Source organism: Anomaloglossus baeobatrachus, chromosome 8 (assembly GCF_048569485.1).
Source record: "Anomaloglossus baeobatrachus isolate aAnoBae1 chromosome 8, aAnoBae1.hap1, whole genome shotgun sequence".
NCBI classification, from domain to species: domain Eukaryota; kingdom Metazoa; phylum Chordata; class Amphibia; order Anura; family Aromobatidae; genus Anomaloglossus; species Anomaloglossus baeobatrachus.
Genome location: NC_134360.1, coordinates 131,524,817 through 131,545,055, shown reverse-complemented (window position 1 = coordinate 131,545,055; position 20,239 = coordinate 131,524,817). Strand labels below are relative to the sequence as shown.

The 20,239-nt window shown below is 45.1% G+C and overlaps 1 protein-coding gene across 1 annotated transcript; it reads right to left on the bottom strand.

The window, feature by feature from the left end:
• Positions 1-13,247: 13,247 nt before the first annotated feature.
• On the bottom strand, positions 13,248-19,976 carry PTGS2 (prostaglandin-endoperoxide synthase 2). The gene is made up of 10 exons (XM_075322001.1): positions 19,868-19,976; positions 19,159-19,275; positions 18,931-19,074; positions 18,348-18,491; positions 17,800-17,981; positions 17,622-17,705; positions 17,257-17,503; positions 16,314-16,600; positions 16,068-16,215; positions 13,248-15,027 (listed from the first exon to the last, which is right to left on the bottom strand). The coding sequence occupies exons 1-10, from the start codon at positions 19,917-19,919 to the stop codon at positions 14,621-14,623; spliced, it is 1,812 nt and encodes a 603-aa protein (XP_075178116.1). The 5' UTR covers positions 19,920-19,976; the 3' UTR covers positions 13,248-14,620.
• Positions 19,977-20,239: the final 263 nt, after the last annotated feature.

Genomic DNA, 20,239 nt, shown 5'->3' with positions numbered 1-20,239 from the left:
TCTGGTGGCTGTTGCCCGGTCCCGTGCCCTGGGCCCCTTTAGTAAGTGGGGATATTTACAGGGGAGATTAGAGTTAATGTCATGTGACGCCACCTGCGGGTTGTGGTTAAGGATGGAGAACCGCCACTGCTAAATGTGGGTAAGCCCAGGGCTGGTTGTGATTGCAGCAATGGTGTTAGGTCTTCCAAAGGTAGGGCTGTGTCTGGGAGACGATGGGGGGGTAATAAGGGAGACCACACCAGGTTGTCTTTAACAGTCTCTACTCACTTGGACCCAGGGGTTGCTGGTTCAGGTCCCATGAGTATCAGTACCAATGCAGTGACCCAGGTTGCTCTGTCCCTGACACTCTCTGTTGGTTGGGTCCCCGTAGCGGGGAGCGTTTGGGGCCCGACTGACCCTTTTGTGGTACAGTCTCCTTCTCCGTACGGCGGGCAGTGCGGAGCCTGTGGGGAGGTAAGTGTCCGAACCCCGATCCTAATTTACTGCTGCTGCCCCCAGATTATTTGGTTCGGTGAAGTCCGTGAAGGTGTCCTCACTGGGCAGCCATTTGAAACTGGCGTCTGATCTAGGGTCCTGTGCCCCGTTCGTGCTCCAGTGCCAAGGGTATCTCCGGTACGCATCCTGGCAACCTCTCACCTGTGCCCCCGAGACACCGTTACACGGACCCAGCTCAGGCACGTCCGCACATCTCTTCTGTGTGCAACACTCTCCTAACGACTGACTGACTGCTGACCCCTCCCACCAGGCTGGCTAAACCCAGGGACTCGTTCCCATGGCGATCATCCCCTCCCAAGGTTAACCCTCTATACCCAGTGTGGAGTGGAGAACTAGGATTGTGGTTGTGCTTTGGTGGTATCGGCACTAATACTCCAGGTCTCAGGGGGTAGGTCCTGCATCCCCAAGAGGATGCAGTTCTCTGTAGTGCCCTGAGTGTCTCAGGGGCGCTACAATGACAAATTTGCTATTCTTTTTTTGGGACAAACTTCTGCATTGTTTTCACCACTTAGATAAAATTTAAAATATACAAGCTTAGTATCTATGAACTCGTACCAATGTGAGGCATCATACTGACATGTTAGTTTTACCATATAGCGAAAAAGGTGAATTAAAAAGAAGCAACAAAATCATTGTGGAATTTCACTTTTTTTCACGATTTCTCCACATGAATAAGCTCTTATTGACAGAAAAAGAAAAAAGTTATGGCTCTCGGAAGAAGGGGAGGAAAAGAACCGAAGATGAAAAATGGAAAATCGTCTGGTGGTGAAGGGGTTAAAACACTACCATATATATGGTGACTTAAAAGCAAATAATGATTAAGCAGGACCAGGGCCCAATATAGAAACCCAGCAATGGGAAGCTACAGTCAGGGCCAGAAATATTTGGACAGTGACACAAGTTTTGTTATTTTAGCTGTTTACAAAAACATGTTCAGAAATACAATTATATATATATATAATATGGGCTGAAAGTGCACACTCCCAGCTGCAATATGAGAGTTTTCACATCCAAATCGGAGAAAGGGTTTAGGAATCATAGCTCTGTAATGCATAGCCTCCTCTTTTTCAAGGGACCAAAAGTAATTGGACAAGGGACTCTAAGGGCTGCAATTAACTCTGAAGGCGTCTCCCTCGTTAACCTGTAATCAATGAAGTAGTTAAAAGGTCTGGGGTTGATTACAGGTGTGTGGTTTTGCATTTGGAAGCCGTTGCTGTGACCAGACAACATGCGGTCTAAGGAACTCTCAATTGAGGTGAAGCAGAACATCCTGAGGCTGAAAAAAAAAGAAAAAATCCATCAAAGAGATAGCAGACATGCTTGGAGTAGCAAAATCAACAGTCGGGTACATTCTGAAAAAAAAGGAATTGACTGGTGAGCTTGGGAACTCAAAAAGGCCTGGGCGTCCACAGATGACAACAGTGGTGGATGATCGCCGCATACTTTCTTTGGTGAAGAAGAACCCGTTCACAACATCAACTGAAGTCCAGAACACTCTCAGTGAAGTAGGTGTATCTGTCTCTAAGTCAACAGTAAAGAGAAGACTCCATGAAAGTAAATACAAAGGGTTCACATCTAGATGCAAACCATTCATCAATTCCAAAAATAGACAGGCCAGAGTTAAATTTGCTGAAAAACACCTCATGAAGCCAGCTCAGTTCTGGAAAAGTATTCTATGGACAGATGAGACAAAGATCAACCTGTACCAGAATGATGGGAAGAAAAAAGTTTGGAGAAGAAAGGGAACGGCACATGATCCAAGGCACACCACATCCTCTGTAAAGCATGGTGGAGGCAACGTGATGGCATGGGCATGCATGGCTTTCAATAGCACTGGGTCACTTGTGTTTATTGATGACATAACAGCAGACAAGAGTAGCCGGATGAATTCTGAAGTGTACAGGGATATACTTTCAGCCCAGATTCAGCCAAATGCCGCAAAGTTGATCGGACGGCGCTTCATAGTACAGATGGACAATGACCCCAAGCATACAGCCAAAGCTACCCAGGAGTTCATGAGTGCAAAAGAGTGGAACATTCTGCAATGGCCAAGTCAATCACCAGATCTTATCCCAATTGAGCATGCATTTCACTTGCTCAAATCCAGACTTAAGACGGAAAGACCCACAAACAAGCAAGACCTGAAGGCTGCGGCTGTAAAGGCCTGTCAAAGCATTAAGAAGGAGGAAACCCAGCGTTTGGTGATGTCCATGGGTTCCAGACTTAAGGCAGTGATTGCCTCCAAAGGATTCGCAACAAAATATTGAAAAAAAAAATATTTTGTTTGGGTTTGGTTTATTTGTCCAATTACTTTTGACCTCCAAAAATGTGGAGTGTTTGTAAAGAAATGTGTACAATTCCTACAATTTCTATCAGATATTTTTGTTCAAACCTTCAAATTAAATGTTACAATCTGCACTTGAATTCTGTTGTAGAGGTTTCATTTCAAATCCAATGTGGTGGCATGCAGAGCCCAACTCGCCAAAATTGTGTCACTGTCCAAATATTTCTGGACCTAACTGTATATAAATGTAATGTCCAGCTCAAAGAATGGGAGGCTGCACCCTAGTTTGCATTATGTTTGATGGTTCTAAGAATTGATTGATTGTAGTTTTTTATTCCAATGGGTGTGCAGCCAAATATTAAGTTGAGGGGTACAACAATTTTGTCTGGAACATTTTGGAGTTTTATGTAAAATTATGTCCAATTTGCCTCTTTTCTGTTTTTTTTTTTGTTGTCCCAATACACAGAAAGGAGCTAAACATGTATATAACAAAACGTGTAATTTAATCATTTTCTGGGAGAAATACATCATTGGAACAATTTCAAGGGTGCTAATACTTTCGTCCATGACTTTATATTCCTCACTTATTTTGTAAGAGTTCCTATCCTGTGCATTTAATTCATCTGCTTTGCCCTCTGCTCTTTCTAGAATTCAGTGCTTACATTTCCTTCCTTGTAATTCATCATCATGTTCTATGTTTTATTGTGTGAGAAAGATGGCATTAACCTCTGGCTTAAGAAATGTGTTCACAGTCAGTCAACATAAATGAGAACGCTCAGTCTAAAGCTACATGCGCACGCTGCGTTTTTTGCTGCGTTTTTTGCTGCGTTTTTGGCTGTAGTTTTGTTGTCAGAACTTTCTGACATTAGACTTCCCAGCAAAGTCTATGAGAAGTCAGATTTGCTATGCGCACATTGCAGTTTATTTGTCAGCGTTTTATTTGTCAAAGGTTTGTGACAAAAAACTGCTGCATGTTCATTTTTCCAGATGGGCAATGAGCCCTATAGTGGTGAATAAGCCCCATGACGATCAAGAGGGTATAGGGTAGGAAGAGGTTAAGTTGGTTGGTTTAGTAAGGCTGTGTATGGGGTTATGGCATTGGTGGTTGGGAGAGCACTGAGGATTGGGGTAGAGCTTTGGGAGGGGTAGGGTGAAAAAGGGGGTATATAAGAGGCTGTAAGAGCTGGTACCGCCTCTTTGCTGTGGTACCATCGTTTGCATGGGTCAGCATCGCCGATGTCAGGATTTCGGATCTAGCGGTGCTGCTGGAGTGGGTTTGTCGCGGGCGGGGGGTGCGCTGCTCGACCGCGCTCGCGGCTCGGGTCCGGCTGGTGTTGCTGCTCGCTCGGTGGCGAAAGGGGTGGTTTGGTTTAGGGATATTGTCCGTGACGCCACCCACGGTTTGTGGTGAGGTTGGGAGACCACCGCTGCTCTGTACGGGGATCCCGGGAGCGATGACAGGGAGCAGCTGAGTTGTTTTTCTCCCCTCCGTGGGTAGGGGGGGTTTGGTGCTCCCGGGGTCCGGTGATGGAGGTTGGAAGGTGGGTTGCGAGGCCTGACAGGTGCAGGGTCGCGGGGCAGCGCAGTGCCAGACGGCACAGTGGTACTCACTCAGCCAGTAACGCACATGGAGTCTCTGGTAAAACAAACGGCTGGATGGACGAGTCCCACAGACGGCTGCGGTGGTCACTCCCGGAGGGTTGGCGGTAACTGTCTCTCCCTGCACTGGTGTTATGTTCTCGGCCCCAATGGCTTCCCACTGATAGCCTGCTCCCCAGTGGTATGTTGGCTAAGGGATCCCTCTCTTTGCCCGCAGGCTCTGGCCTTGGGAGCTCTACCTCTGGCGGTAGCTTTATCTCCCTCACGGTTTGGACGGTTGCCTTCAGTCGGGTCTTTACTGCTGGGAAACCCCGGAGGTTCCCGTTGCTGACAGATTTGACCAGTTTAATGGCGACTCCAAGCCTGGTCGGAATCCGTAGGCCCTGCCGAATGGTGCTGGCTTTTCTTCGCTCCCCGATCCGGTACCGGCGGGCCACCGCCCGACCCTCATCTTTACGGTTGTGCGTCAATCGACCTCTCCTGCAGACTCTCACCACCGTCTGCCAACCTTGCTGTATGTGCCCGGGCCACGTACCTGGACATGGTCAGACTGCAGCTCCACTACCACTTTTCTCAACTGTCAAACTCCACTTCCAAATTACACTTCCCTACTCCAAAACTAGACTGACTTCCTTTTCCTGCCTCCAGGACTGTGAACTCCTCAGTGGGTGGGGCCAACCATCTGGCTCCACCCCACCTGGTGTGGACATCAGCCCTTGGAGGGAGGCAACAAGGATTTGTGTCTGACTTAGATGTTCCTAACCGGGGTGTGGGGTGTGTTGTTGCAGTACCTGTGACGTCCTGGCTTGTCCAGGGCGCCACAGGTTCGTGGAGACTCTGAGGTCCTGGGAGTGGATGTGGTGCGGGAGCAGCTGGTTGCAGCCTGTGGAGCTGGAGCGATGGTGCCTGCTGCTGCGGCTGCTGCTGCTGCACCTGGACCTGTGCTGCGTGCTCGGTGGTTGTGGCCGACGGAGCGTTACTCCCCCCGCGGTGGGAGGAGATCCAGATCAAGGAGCCCCCTCAGGGACCCTCCGGGGCAGGGGAGCCCTCTGCAGTCTGCAAGAGCTTCGCCGGTCTCCGGGAGGAATCCTCATTGGAGATCCCGAGGGCCGGCTGGGGGCAGAGCCCTGCGAGATGGTTTGGCGGAGGAGACTCCCTGCAGGCAGCAGGGGAGGCGCCCGGGGAGTGCAGCCAAAGAACTCCAGGTCAGCAACCAGGGAGAAGCGGAGGATGGGCCCTGCAGTTGGTAGGGCCGGAGTGTGCGGTCAGTGGTGACGGTCCCCCCAGCGAAGAACGTTCTAGGGGGAGGACTCAGGAAGCAACAAAAGGCAGACAGCCTTCCTGCAGTTGGCAGGGAGGGAGGCCAGTGAGGATGACAGAATGACAGAGGGAGCGTTGGTGTGGCAGTCGGGTACGGGATCGGCGATGGTGGATGGTGGCAGGACGCTGCATCGGGTGAAAAGAAAACGGTCCAGCAGGAGGCATTTGGAGGAGCAGGGTACGGTGACCGTGGGGTTCGACGGCCGCCAGGTGCAGGCTGTCCCCTTGCTGGTCCCCCCTGAGGTCCTCAGCAGCACTTCGGACTCCGGTGATGATGAGGGATGCGACGACACGTCAGGACAGATGGAGGGTCAGAGGAATAATCGTGATACGGCTGTTCCGGATCCGATTCAGAGGCAGCCCGGTGAGCAAACAAGTATGCTTAATGTTGCGGGTAGTGGGGGTGGGGGTCTTCCGCGGGTGTTAAAACACAGGGCTTGGATGTGCGGGAGCAGTCGGGGTTACCAGGGTCAGAGTTTTGGGGTCAGTTATTAGGGGTGCTGCGGGGGTTAGCGGCCGAGCGGTCGGGGGTGAGCGGGGCTGGTTCTCCGGCGGGGGCTTGGATAGGCCCCCAGGGGGTATGCAGCCGGTGGTGGCAGCGCAGGAGGTAGAAATGCAAGGAGCTGCAGTGGCGGTGTAAGCAGGTCAGGCGGCAGGAGTTGGTGAAGGACGGGGAAAAGGAAAAAAAGGATGAGGTGGTGAGGTTAGATGATAGGGCACGGAGCGAAGTATATGTTTGCCTCGAGAGTCCTTTGGGGGTGCATTTAAAAAAGGAGGTGAGGGACAAGATATGGAAGGGGGAGGATGTGGAATTTTTTTCCCTGCTTCCCCTTGAGAAGTTTAACTTGGACAAGGTAAAGCCAAGTGATTCAAAAAAGGAGAAGGAGGATGAGGAAAAGAGGAGGTATAGGCTGATTCCCAGGACATTTACTAACTGGCTGCAGGCTTTTGCTATCCTAGCCAGTGTCATTGGGGAAAAGGAGCCGGAACATTGTTCCGCACTTTTTGGATATATGGATTCGATTGGGGAGGCGTATAGAGTGTACGGGGGTTTAGGGTGGCTGAGATATGACGAGCAGTTCCGGCAACGGAAAGCTCTGCGGGCTGGCATTCGATGGGACCACAAGGACATTTCCTTGTGGATGAGGTTAATGGTGGCTCCGGCCCAGCCCTTTCGGGGGGCCGCCAGGGGCTCAGGTGGGAGCAGCGGGTCACCGGCTGGTCAGAAAAAAGGAGCTTGCTGGCAATTCAATGAGGGGCAGTGTAAATTCGGGGCATTGTGTCGTTTCAAACACGAGTGTTCCGGATGTGGAGGTTCCCACTCTTTGGCCAGGTGCTTTAAAAAAGGAAAAGGAAAGTCAGGGGAGGGGTCTGGAAAAAGGGAGGACGCCGGTGAAGGTAGAAGCGATGCGTCCCTATTTAAGTAGGTATCCGGATGTTCAGGCGTCCGAGTTATTGAGAAAAGGTTTTACTGAGGGTTTTAGGATTCCGTTTTGCCCGGGTAACTTGAGGTCCGCAAAGGAACACCCAGAGGTGGTGAGGGAAGAGCTAATCAAGGACGTAGAGTTTGGTAGGATGGCAGGATCCGCCATTCTCCAATCTTAGGATTTCGCCATTGGAGGTGGTCCCCAAAAAAGAGCCGGAGAAATTTCGGCTCATACATCATTTATCTTACCCGGCTGGGTTGTCGGGCAATGATGGAATATCACCTGAGCTGTCAGCGGTTTGTTATGTTTATTTCGATAGGGCTTTGGATTTAGTGCGGGCGGCTGGGCGTGGGTCCCTGATGGCGAAAGCGGATGTGGAAGCAGCTTTTCGCTTGCTCCCGGTGCATCTAGACAGTCTTCATCTGTTAGGATGCATGTGTGCCTGCCTATGGGCTGTTCTATTTCTTGTGCTTATTTTGAAGTATTTAGTTCTTTTGTGGAATGGGTAGTCCAGGACATGGCATGGGTTCACTCCATGATTCACTACTTGGATGATTTCGTTTGCATTGGGCCGGCAAGGTCTTCGGTTTGTTCATTGTTGTTGTTCACTTTGGAGCGGATAGCGCAGAGTTTGGGTATTCCTTTGGCAAAAGAAAAAACGGAAGGGCCGGTGACGGTCTTATGTTTTTTAGGCATTGAGATTGATAAAATGGCGATGGAATGCCAGTTGCTGGAGGGGAGTTGGTTGATTTAAAGGCGTCAGTGCGTTCATTATGTCAGGCTAAAAAGGTGAGGTTGAGAGAATTGCAGCCGGTTTTGGAAAATTGAATTACGCATGTCGCATTATGCTGATGGGGCGAATATTTAATAGGAGATTGGCGAGTGCAACTGCAGGGGTGACAGCGCCGAATCACTTTGTCAGAGTGACAAAGGTGATGAAAGGGGATTTGCTGGTTTGGGATTCCTTTTTAGACAGGTACAATTGGAGGACATTGTGGATGAATAAAGCAATGTCCAATAGTCAGATGGAGCTATTTACGGATGCGGCAGGTGCGACGGGTTTTGGAGCGATTTTTCTGACCCATTCGTGTGTGGGAAAATGGCCGCGGATGTAGAAGGAGAAGGGTTTGGTAAAAAATTTGGCATTGCTCGAATTGTTCCTGATCATAGTGGCACTTGAGTTGTGGGGCTCTGAATACTCAGGGAAAAACTTTTGCATGCATTGTGATAACATGGCGGTGGTCCATTCTATCAATTCGCTGTCAGCAAAATCTCCCCCGGTGGTGGGGTATTTGAGGCATCTGGTGTTGCGTTGTTTGGCGTTGAACATTTGTGTTGTGGCGAGGCATGTGCCGGGGGTTCAAAATGAGGTGGCTGATGAGCTGTCTCGGTTTCAGTTTCCCAGGTTCAGGAGGCTGGTGCTGGGAGCGGACGAAGATGGAGAACAATGTCCAGGATGGCTATGGGATCTGGCATCGGTGTAGCTTTTGAAGGAATTAGGAGATCGGTGTCTGAGGATACTTGGTGCTGATATCAGGCAGTGTGGAAGGAATGGGAGGAGCTAGAAATGGCGGAACTCATGGAGCCGGGTTATAATGGCCGAGTGTTGGGGGTTTTGGCGGTGATTAGTGGTGATTATTCAGCGGGCCAGTCCGTATCGGTGATGGGATACAGGTTGTCGGTGTTAGCTTTTTTATTTAAACTGCAAGGGGTACAGGATGCTACAAAGGAATTCTTGGTGCAGGCCATGAAGGGTTTTAAGAAAGGGGTGAGGTCGCGAGATACCAGACGGCCTATCTTGCTTCCATTGTTGGTACGTTTGGTGGGGTGCTTGGGGGAGGTGTGTTCGTCCCCTTATGAACAAGTGCCGTTTGCAGTGGCATTTGTATTGGCGTTTTTTGGGGCCTTTTGCATTGGCGAATTGGTTAGTCCTGCGAGGCAGGTAGAGGGAGGTCTGTTATTGGGGGATGTAACGCTTGGGGTGGATCGAGTGGAATGTAGGTTACGTTTTTCCAAAACGGACCAGACGGGCCGTGGGCGCTTGGTGATTTTGTATGGGATACCAGGACACCAACCCGGTTGTGCAGGTGACGGAGTTTTTGAGGATTCGATGAGGTTACCCTGGGGTTTTTCTGAGGCATGCGGATGGATCTGCCCTGTCGAAATTTCACTTTATTGCGGTTTTAAAAAACATTTTAGCATGGGTGGGGGAGGTGCCAAGTGGTTATGGGTCACACTCCTTTCGGATTGGGGCAACGACAGAGGCGGCTAGGTGGGGGTTGAGCGATAATTGGATCCGGCGCATTGGGAGATGGGAGTCGTCCAGGTTTCACTTGTACATTAGGCCGCACCTGGTGAGGGGTGACGGGAATTGATTGGGCTGGATTTAGGAGTGCGGAAGTTAATATGTTTTTTGATTATTGTTTGAGAGCGGGTTTTTCCTTGTTCAGTTGCTGTTTATTCATGGTGTTTTATATTTATTTATAGGTGCGTGTCTGGTGTGGATTCTCGGACATTCCTTTGTTTACTGGGGAGCATTGTAGGTAGATGTACGTCCCGACGGTCGGCAACTTGGAGTGGCGAGAGCGGATGTGCGGGTCGAATGGATCGGGATTCGGGGAATGACCTGGGGGAGAGTGCGTCCAGAGGTGGCTTATTATAGCAGAATCGACCAGGATCCCAATGTATTGATTTTGCATGTGGGTGGAAACGATCTGGGAGTGAGAGCAGCTAGAGAGTTGAAGAGGGACATTAAGCTGTATTTGTTGCACTTGTGGAGAGCGTTCCCAGGTATTGTCATTGTGTGGTCTGATATTGTAGCTCGGGAGAGTTGATGTTTTGCGAGGTCGGTTGACTGCATTAACAGGTCACGTATTAAATTGAATAGGGCGATTGGCCGGTTTGTGTCGCGGAATGGGGGTTTGGTGGTGCGGCATAGGGAGTTGGAGGAGACGATGGGTCAATATTTGCGGAGAGATGGGGTGCATCTCACGGATATTGGGTTGGACTTGTGGATGCTTGGTTTGAGTGATGGTTTGGAGCAAGCCATGGGGGTGTGGAGGGCCCGGGCCACGTAAGGGGTCATGTGGCCGGTCTGTGGCGGGGGGGGGGGATAGGTCCGTTCCTAGAGGCTGGGAGTACCGATAGTTGGTTGGTGGTATGAAGTCACTCATGGGTAGTGGCTTCAGACAGGATTGGGAACTTGTGGGCGTATGTCATGCAGGTTCTGGGGATGGGTATTTAATGATGGAACGGTATTACCCCACACCTCGGGTCGGTTGGTCACGGCCGAGGAGGTCCTTTGGGCCGGTTGTAGGTTATGGCCAGGGGATAAGAATGATTGTTGGCTTAGTCTGCGTGCCCATGATCAGTATTTGCAGGGTTTTGGATATAACATATTTTTGCTGCGTCCAAAACGCTGTGTTGTACAGTACCAGCATAGTGGATGGGATTTATAGAAATCCCGTGCCCACTGTGCTTGTTTTTCCCTCAGCAAACACTGACCTGTGGTGCGTCTTTGCAGACCGCAGCATGTCAATTGTTTTCTGTGGATTCGCATGTGTCCTCTGTGGGGAGAACACAGTGAGAGACCGCAGCGCCCCAAACCCTGATCGTGGGTACGAGCAGGTGCGGTCTCCTGCGTTCTCCTGTGGAGGAGACGCGTAGCCCTGCAGGTCAGGACCTGGTCGTGGGCACATACCCTAAATGAATTATGTTTTATATATGGTAGCAGGTGAATGAAGGAATATCTTATATAGATGACACCTACAAATAAAATCTATATAACAACCATACCTGCTTACCATATTTTTCGGGCTGCAGGATGTAACCTTATTATAAGAGGCACCAGGTTTAGACAGTAGGAAGTAAGTTTTTCTCATTTTTTACGAATTAAGATTTCCCCGGTGGTGCTAAAAGTGGAAGCGTTATATCACTAATTTTAATGCAGCAGGGTAGAATAGGGAAGTAATAGATTTATTGTTAGTAGAGATGAACAACTAAGTTAGAAGGGAATTGAATTCTTCTCGAATTGTACAAAACTCCATATTTGCTGAAATGCAGATTTGTTTTGTCATTTGTTTTTTGTGGATTTAAAAATTCAACAGATGTGGATTCAACGCACTGTACACTGTGAGGATTCACCGGTTTCAGAGCCAATGGTTTCAGAGAGCATACAATATGCTTCATTGAGCGAGGCTGCCCCCCTCTAGTTGGACTCTGATTGGGAGCCTGTATATCGTATACTTGCGTGCACTGACCGCCATTCCCGGCTCTGACACTGCAAATCCTCACACAGCACAGTGCGTCCAATGTGAGGATCCATAAGTCTGCAATTATGTAGAGTCACTGCTGACTTATGGATTTAGACTGGGTAACTTACCGATAAAAAAATGATTTTTGCTCTTGATAGATATATGCCCCAATTCATTAACAATGGTGTTTCTCACATTAGTCTTAATAAGCTGCATGTAGAAATAAGATGTTCATGCCACTTAATAAATTTTGTGCATCTTATCAGTGTCATGCGCCTTCTTGCTCGTTGCCAGAGACGTTACTCCAATCAGAGACCGAAATAACATTTCTGTTGTAATAAATGCCATCACTTTCCATGAATTTGTCGGATGGGCATAACCACGCCGTGTCCTGCCACAGCTCCTCCCTAGTTCGGCCCATTTTGGTGGTACTTCTTGAAACTGGTGTAAGAATGGAAAAAGTCAAAAACATTTTTTTGCAACCAATGTGTTTTTCACCAGTTTTCTGTGTAAACACTTTAATGTATCCGATCCCTATGGTATGAATCTATGAGGCCATCTTTAGCTAACCCCATCTATTTGGGTGGAACTGACACACCCCATCAGGGCCACAGGGCTACTCAGAATCGGGTCGGTTCTGTTGTCACGGCGGCAGGGACTGACTCCGTGACCCTGGCCGTGTTGTTTACAATGATGCTGGGGGAGATATTTACATGGGATGATAGTTTGTGATGCCACCTGTGGTATGCGGCAATATATGGTCGACGCTGCTGGATGGAACCGCTGAGGCAGATGGTGACGCAGCTAGGATTGTATACCTCCCTACGGGTAGAGCTAGGCCCCAGGGCAACCGTTTTGGGCCTTTAGCAGGCGGAATGCTTGGAATAGCATGGGGCAGGTGGCACAGGCAATGAGTCCAGGACACAATGGGATGCAGTCATTAGTTCTTTTATTCACAGTTTGACAGTTCCAGATTATCATGGCCGGCCAATCAAATGCTGCCTTTGGAGTGCTGAGTCCTGCGGTGATGGGATCCAGCTGATCCCAAGGTAATTCTGAGGCACAAAACCGGTGTCCCTTTCTGTGTCCCTTTCCTGGTCATCTTCCTACGCTGGATTCGCCCTCCTGCCCTGCGTTCTCACACACAGTGCCCCGAGGCACTATCTGCAGGTCCTGGCGAGGAGGCTTTTCTGCCCTTGTTCCCTTGGCCTTCTGTGGTCACCTTTTCAGCGGTTTTTGTGAAGTGGTGGTGGCTTCGGCACATGTAGTTACCTTAGCCTCTGGTTTTGCAAGATGAGCTTTGCAGTTCTCCACTAGTCTAGGGGCCGGTCCCCTTAATGGCTATGTCCCTCCACACTGGTGTCTGATGTGGATGCGAGCCCACGGGTGGATCTCTCACTTCCCGTGGCTCTAGGACCCCTTCTTTCTTTTCTGGTCCTAGGAACAGCTCCTCTGGCTCCAGTCCTCTGGACCTCTCTATCCCACCTCCAGACTGGCTCTGGGACTGTTCTCTCCCTGAGGTGCAATCTCGACCTAACGATGGCCTGAAGTGGTGTAGCTATATTAAACGTTTGTGTGTACAATGGCCTGTGACCTCCTCCTTGCCAGTGAATTAGATACCCCATCTCTGGCGGAGGTGCAGTACCTCTGTGGTGACTGGACCCTCAGGGATGCCACAGAACAGTGGTCAGATTATTGCTTCTGCCCATTTGTTTCAGCACCAAGACCTCTATCAATATCACTTAAAATTTTTTGAAGTTCTTTGACTTTACAGTTATTTTCATTCTCATGTGTATGGGCAGCTAAAATTACTAATATTGACCATGTCAGAACAAACTACAAAAATACATGAAACCACTGTACTGAAATACATAAATCATTTTATTTTTCAAACAATTTCATTTACAAAAATGAAACATACAAAACATCTAACATCAGAATAAGTTACTATAAATATTTCACAATGAACACAACATATAAGAAAAATATTAGAAAATATATAAAATTCTTTGTATTCTGCCCTAGCTCTGCTATTACACAGGAAAGCTTAGTATGATCTGCTGTGTAAGTGTGGAGCATGAAATACAGTGACCAGCACCGGAGAAGCCGTCCAGCCCAGCAGACATTACCGGGAGGCCACTGTGCTTATATCAAGAGTAACTTTATTGTCAGTGCAATGTCTATGAACATAAATAAAACATAATAAAATATCTCTTTATAAAAATATTAAAATATTAAATTAACAATTTCCATTTTAAATAAATATTATATTAAATATGTTTAATTAAGGCTTTTTACATTTTTGAGACTGGGTGACATCAAATGGGCCACCAAACGGAGGTAAAATGTTTGTAAGGACACTTAAAATTTGCAGGAAGAAGCCTGCCTTGATAAAATAGGATTAGAAGACATTTTGGTCCTTATATTGTATACAGTATATATCTACATTTTGTGATCTGGTGCATTGCTACAATCAACAATGCACATTCAAGTAACATAATCCCTTATATTGACATTGAATCACAATAAAAAGGCAAAGTGCTGGTGTTCCATGACATTAAAATATAGCGTGCCACCAAATGGTCTAAGAAAAACGAAGTCCAAAGCAGCAAGAAATTCAAGTAATGTAGCAGCATGAAACTTACAAAATCTTAATTTTCCTTACAAAGAAATTGATATAAGCCCATTCTTATTTGTTCATGTAGTAATAGTCTATCATAAACTGTAACCCAAAAGGTATTATACAAGTGATATACTAAATGTGACCTAGCGAGGCATCACCAAGTATCTCAACTGTGCTTCACATAGGGCTTCATTATTTACTGGTGATCATGTGAAAATGCCCTCCTACAGTATGACTATAAGGGACCATGTATGAATAATACATATCCACACAACATCTGTATTGGAAGATGGCAACCGCTATATTTGGACTTGAGCTATAATGACTGGCTTACTCCAGTGCAGCAGGAAAATCCCTACCTTCTTTTTTCTAAAGATACATTGAGTAATGTATCTATAACATAAAAACAAAGTAATCTGAAACACAAACAATAAATATAAACAATCATAACATAATGTTAATTGCCACACATACAGCATGTATGTATAGGAAAGCTGCGGATCACGCTCTTTGAACAGTGGCACTTCTTTGGTTCTGCATTTCAGTCACAATTATGTAACAATTCTTAGCGATCCCCGAGCTGATGGTTGTTCCCGCTTCTATCGGAGCTTCTGAACCCTTACAATTCAGAGGAGCGTTCCTTTAGTAGTACTGATGGGTTTACGTCTTCAAGTGCAGAGTTTGTACTTGCATTAATGGTTGCCGACTCACTGAGCTTACTTTTTAAAACGTGAAATGAGACAACGGGGCAGTCTTTAACATTTTGGCAGATGAGTTTTTGCAAAGAAGCTGTGTTCACAATGTCAAAGCCAACCTTCCCACCAAAAGTGCTCGGCTTCCAGTATTCAGGTGAGCAAATTGGATTACCCATTAGACCTTTTAAGGAAAATGGAGCACCAATTTCAACCATGGTTTCTCCAAATATGGCATCTTGACGGGGCTTTTCTACCAGAAGTCCTGGGTAGAACTCCACTGCATCAATGTCTCCATACAGGTTTTCAAGTTCTGCAGACATTTCTTTCTCTCCTAAAATTAAAGTAAGTTGTTAGCTCAGAATGAATCCATAATATGTTACATGTCATCTTTGTATTTCTTTAAACTATTGTCTTTCATTAAATATCAGTGTATAATTTCGCAATATTTTTGAAGCTGCCTATATCTTAGACTGAAAACCACCTAGGGTTATATCCCCAGTTCCAACATGTCAAGGTTCTGCAACACATCATACAATGGAATTGCATGTATATGACATATCTTTTAGAGTTTCAGAGATATTAAAATGTAGAGGCTTTAGAAGAGGCGCTACAGACCAATAAAAAACAATAGGTTATTCTAAAAAATATAGATGTATAAACACACAATGTGTTTCTGGGACCCACAGTACCTTTATATATCTTTTAGAGTTAACTTTTAGATAAGAACTCAATAGCTGTCATTTTTCATTAAATATCAGTGTATAATTTCATAATTTTTAAGCTGCCTATTTCTAAGACTGAAAACCACCCAATTTATAATGTATTTCCACATGAAGTCACCAGTTCCAACATCTCAAGGTTCTGAAACACACCATACAATGGTATTGCATGCTATATGACATACCCTTTATAGTTAACTATTAGATAAGAACTAAATATCTATGGGGAAGTAAAAGTTTGAGAATATGTGATAGAATTAATGTTGGAAATGTTGGAACCCCATAAACACTGCTGACTGATTTTATTACATTGTGGAGATTTTGTCTATATTCTTAATTCCCAATGATGTAGCTAGCGTGTACATTCCTTTAGTGATGGCCTGGGGTTCTTTAGTGCGTATGAATTTATTATAGAGTCATCTGATTGGTAAACACAAGGTTAATCTGTGCAGAAGTTGTTCTTTGTAATCTCTCGTGCGTGTCTGTGATTTCAGCATTATTGTTTTCACTACACGCTGTCGCTTCTTAACAATGATCTTTCGTAAGAACTAGAACTCCCCGTGACTTATATAATTAAACAAAACCACAAAACTAACCCTACTGCCTGAGCTGCTCTCTGCAGGAATATTAGGAGGATGCTGTAAACTCTTACCAGTCAACTCCTCAAATGACTTGAATGGTTTCAGCATAAAACGCTTCCTGTATTCATTCAGGGACTGGTATCTCATCTCTCTGCTTTGCTCTATGGAAGCCATGGCCACTCGAAACACAGCTGCAGGGAAGTTTCTACCACCGGCCACCTATTTATAAGAATTTAGAGTTGAGACAGATTAGGTACAGTTTACACAGACAAATATACTGTATATTGATAAAAGCACAATAAGATGAGGTTTCTTACCCTTCCAGCAGTTTGCTTGCTAAATGATTCAACCATCTGGGATATCCCATGTTCCAACATGACGGAATTGTTATAGAGAAATTGTTGGTAGTTGTACTGCTTGTCACTTATGTGGAATGTGTCTGGCAGGAGAGGATGCCAATGGTATAAGGTGTTGAACTCTGCAGCAATTCGGTTCTGATATTGGAATCTCTGGTTAAACAGCAGCTCGGGGTCAAACTTCAGTTTAAAGTGATATCCACTGAGATGCTGCACATAATCCTCAATTACAATTTTGATGGTTTCACCTGTAAAAGAAAATACATATATGTATTAGCAATGCAATTATAAACATTTTAGATACTGCAAAATTTTTGGAAAACCTCTTTGTAAAGGTGTCAAGATGTTTTTATGAATGGCTAAAACCAGTGTCAGACTGAGCTGCCACGAGCCCACCAGTAACACTGACTCTGGTGCCCTTAGTTCTGCTATCCTCAATACTTCAATGTAATAATGCACAGAGTAGTATGTTAAGTGAATGATGCAATGTTGCTTTTTTTCTGTACATAGTAAATAATGTAATGGGGCCAAATACTGCTCATATTGGGCAGTAAGGGGCTCCCTCCAGCACAGGGGCCTCCCGGGGAATTCCCCTGTTCCCCTGTGGGCCAGTCATACTGGGGGGTAAGGGGCTCACTCCAGCACAGGGACCTCCCGGGGAATTCCCCTGTTCCCCTGTGGGCCACTCAGAGCCTGGCTATTATTATAAGAATTTAAAATAACGAATAAGCTACTTGACATTACTTCTATTTGAGATAAAATTGTCCCATCAAGCCATTATTTTGTTCTATGCTACTTTGGTCAAATAGATGTATCAGTATAAGTGAGCCTAATCAGGAATGTGTGGCTAGAACACAATTCTAATGATAATACTTTAACAGATTACAGTCTGCTCTGAACTCACCAATCAAAATAAGCCTCGCAGTTTGGAAGACCCTCTCATCGTCCCACTCTGGGTGCTCCTGCACTAGAATATCACAGACGCGATTGTGTTCTCTTAGCCATATTGTAGCATACATCATCAGACCGGGAACGAGACCAAACACTTCCTGCCCAACAGCAAACCTAAGATGTTCTGGCACATGTGGTGGATAAAGCATCTCCACCCCTGTGTCATTGGCTGTTGGAGGATACATCTCACCATGAAGAATCTACAATTAAAAAAAAAAAGATATATATATATATAATTAACATAGTGTTTCAAAATGTACATAAATTAAAGCAGAGAATTGGGATTTTTAGGTATACAATATGAAATGAGATAATCACCTGATATTTCAGCTTTCCATCCTTCTTCAGTCGTAGGTTCTGCTGTCTGTCTAAACTTTCCCCATAGACGTGGCTTAAATCAACCTGTAGAGTACATTTACAATCACATTTAGAATCCTATTCAGACGTTATAGAGAAGGTAATAAAGACAAACTAATGAAATATAAGCCTCTCTTACCCCATGGCCCAGAGCTTTAGTGAAGGCAGCACCTCTCTTGACGTCAGTTTTAAAGAACTGATGTGTAAAATGTTGTGCAAAGAAGGCAAACATGATATTAGTGCCCTGCGGGTCAGGGATAAACTGTCTTCTCAGCAACAACTTCTCTACAATCACCTTGGCACTTGGGAGTTCCTTCTTTCCTGTAATGTAAGAGGAATGGGAAAGTTATTAAGGAAGCATTAAGAAATATTGCAAACAGCCTCTGCCTAACAAATGGTTATGTCGGGTGTGAGTGTGGTAATCTCATATGTATAGAAACAGAATGTTTCTATACATATGAGGGTAAGAATGTTGGTAAGAATGAGGGTAAGAATGTTAACAGAAAATTCAGTGTTGAGCAGCATTGGATAAGGCAATACTAGCAATCTTCACAAATCCCAAAATTGCAAAATGCTATTGAGTTATGGTAGGTAAGTATAATAACATATCCACACTGGTGTATTATTACAGAGTGATGTAAAGAGCAGATAAAGCAGTCTGTAAATCATCTTAGGCAGATAACATACCTTTCACTCCCATTGGTGTTGGACAGTCTTTTCCCACCGGGGGCAGTGATCGAGTATAGTAGGAAATGTTGTTATATGCTTCCCAGTTTTTGTAATCATAGTGACTGTTGTAGGTAGGTGGGCTATCTATCAAGTGAGATCTTGCTGTAAAAAGAAGTAAAAAAATATATATATATATCATTTTCTGAAATTGGTTATTAGTTAACAAGACTTTAGGAAACATTTAGCTAAATAACATTCAACAATCTTGATTCCCGTCTTAACATACGTACATGGACCATCAACCCTTTACTTCTTTTACATTGCTTATTTAGCTCAAATTACTATGAATGTTATACTCGAAGAGGGTGGAGAGCTGGCTTTCTGAAATATATATATATATGTGTGTGTGTAAATCTATTTAAGGCTTAATAATGTGGAGGAGAGCGGTATCACAGTGTTTTCCCATGTACAGGATTTGGGTACACAGGCGAAACTTATCTCAAGTTCTATCTCTATACAGTAAATGGCATTCCTTGTGAAACAAGTATGGAATTTCACTATTTGCCTAAGAATGGTAGAACAAGGACAAAGGTTTACTCACATGTTAAAACATATTGCATAATCCTGTCTCTCAGGAATGAAATACTATTAATTATATTCCAGATGCCTTTAAAGTGGGTTAAGATGTAGTGGACGGTACTGGGCGAGGGTTTTAAGGTGGCCTTTAGCCATGTTGATAGCTCCGCTGCAGAAAGAGAAAATAATGAAGGTTACAATCTACCTTACAAAATGACGAAATGGCATAATGGAAAGGTTGTGAGCTACTTACGAGTGGTGCAGTTTTCACCATAATATCCTGTCCTTGTGCAATCACATTCATATCGGTCCTGACCGACAGTCATGCACACACCTCGGTTCTGACATGGGTTAGAGCAGCAAGGGTTGGCTGAAAAACATCAAATAAAATAATTTTAAATACAGTAGCTGGCACACAAATTTATTAAGAATTTATGTTACAGCGTACACGAGGAGATAATCTGTAACTATATTGTATTTATAGCAAAAAGCGCTTTATATACATTTCGCAGACTTTACACTGATTTTTCTACTATACATTGAGAAAAAATGTACGGTCTTATGAAAAGTATTCCAGAGATGTGCCAGGCAACAAAACTCAGCTCTGCTAGATGAGACGGATTCGGCGGTCGGACATCACGTTATTACTCCACAACATCAGCATCTCAGGTGGACAGACTGACTTATGTAATACTATACTGCATAGTATTATACAGCCATTAATGCTGGACTATAGAAATGCATTGCTGGGTTCTAGATTCATGATCCACAAAAAGATCATTTTATAGAAACCAGTATCTATATAGATTATTTAAAACAAATGACTAAATACTGCTCTATTACTATACACATCACAATATATCACTAACAGATTATACATTTTAATCTAGATCAGTGTTTAAATAACAAATAACTTCACTTTAACATCATATAACATCATTAAAGAAAAGATGTACACGTACCTGCATAAGAAGAAACGAGGAGCGAACACAAGACAAGTCCGAGTAGCTTCATCCCAGCAGTGGATGGATGGAGGTCTGCAGCTGCAATGTGTAGTATTTCCAGTACTCCGCTGCTTCTTGCTGATAAAACCTTCTCTTTGCTCTCACTTATAAAGCGCAGCTAAAGACAGGTCCCACCCCTTAAGAGGGGAAGGGCAGACGTGAGCAACATGCCAAGGTCACGTCATCATCTCTGATGGTAATATACAACGCACATATACTCTAGCTAAAGCTTAAATGCTTTATTTACTGAAAATGAATGAAAAATGATTTACACTAAGATAAAATTTAGGGAAATAATAAGCTTGTACAGGGCTAGATTGTAGCATACAA

What these genes read in the sequence shown, in the direction of transcription:
- PTGS2 (XM_075322001.1), bottom strand. Translation starts at nt 19,919, where the DNA reads ATGAAGCTACTCGGACTTGTCTTGTGTTCGCTCCTCGTTTCTTCTTAT. An exon ending in CCTCGTTTCTTCTTATGCAG is followed by an intron (nt 19,276 to 19,867) that starts GTACGTGTACAT and finishes GATGTTTTTCAG; the next exon opens with CCAACCCTTGCTGCTCTAAC. An exon ending in TATGCAATATGTTTTAACAT is followed by an intron (nt 18,492 to 18,930) that starts GTGAGTAAACCT and finishes TTCTTTTTACAG; the next exon opens with CAAGATCTCACTTGATAGAT.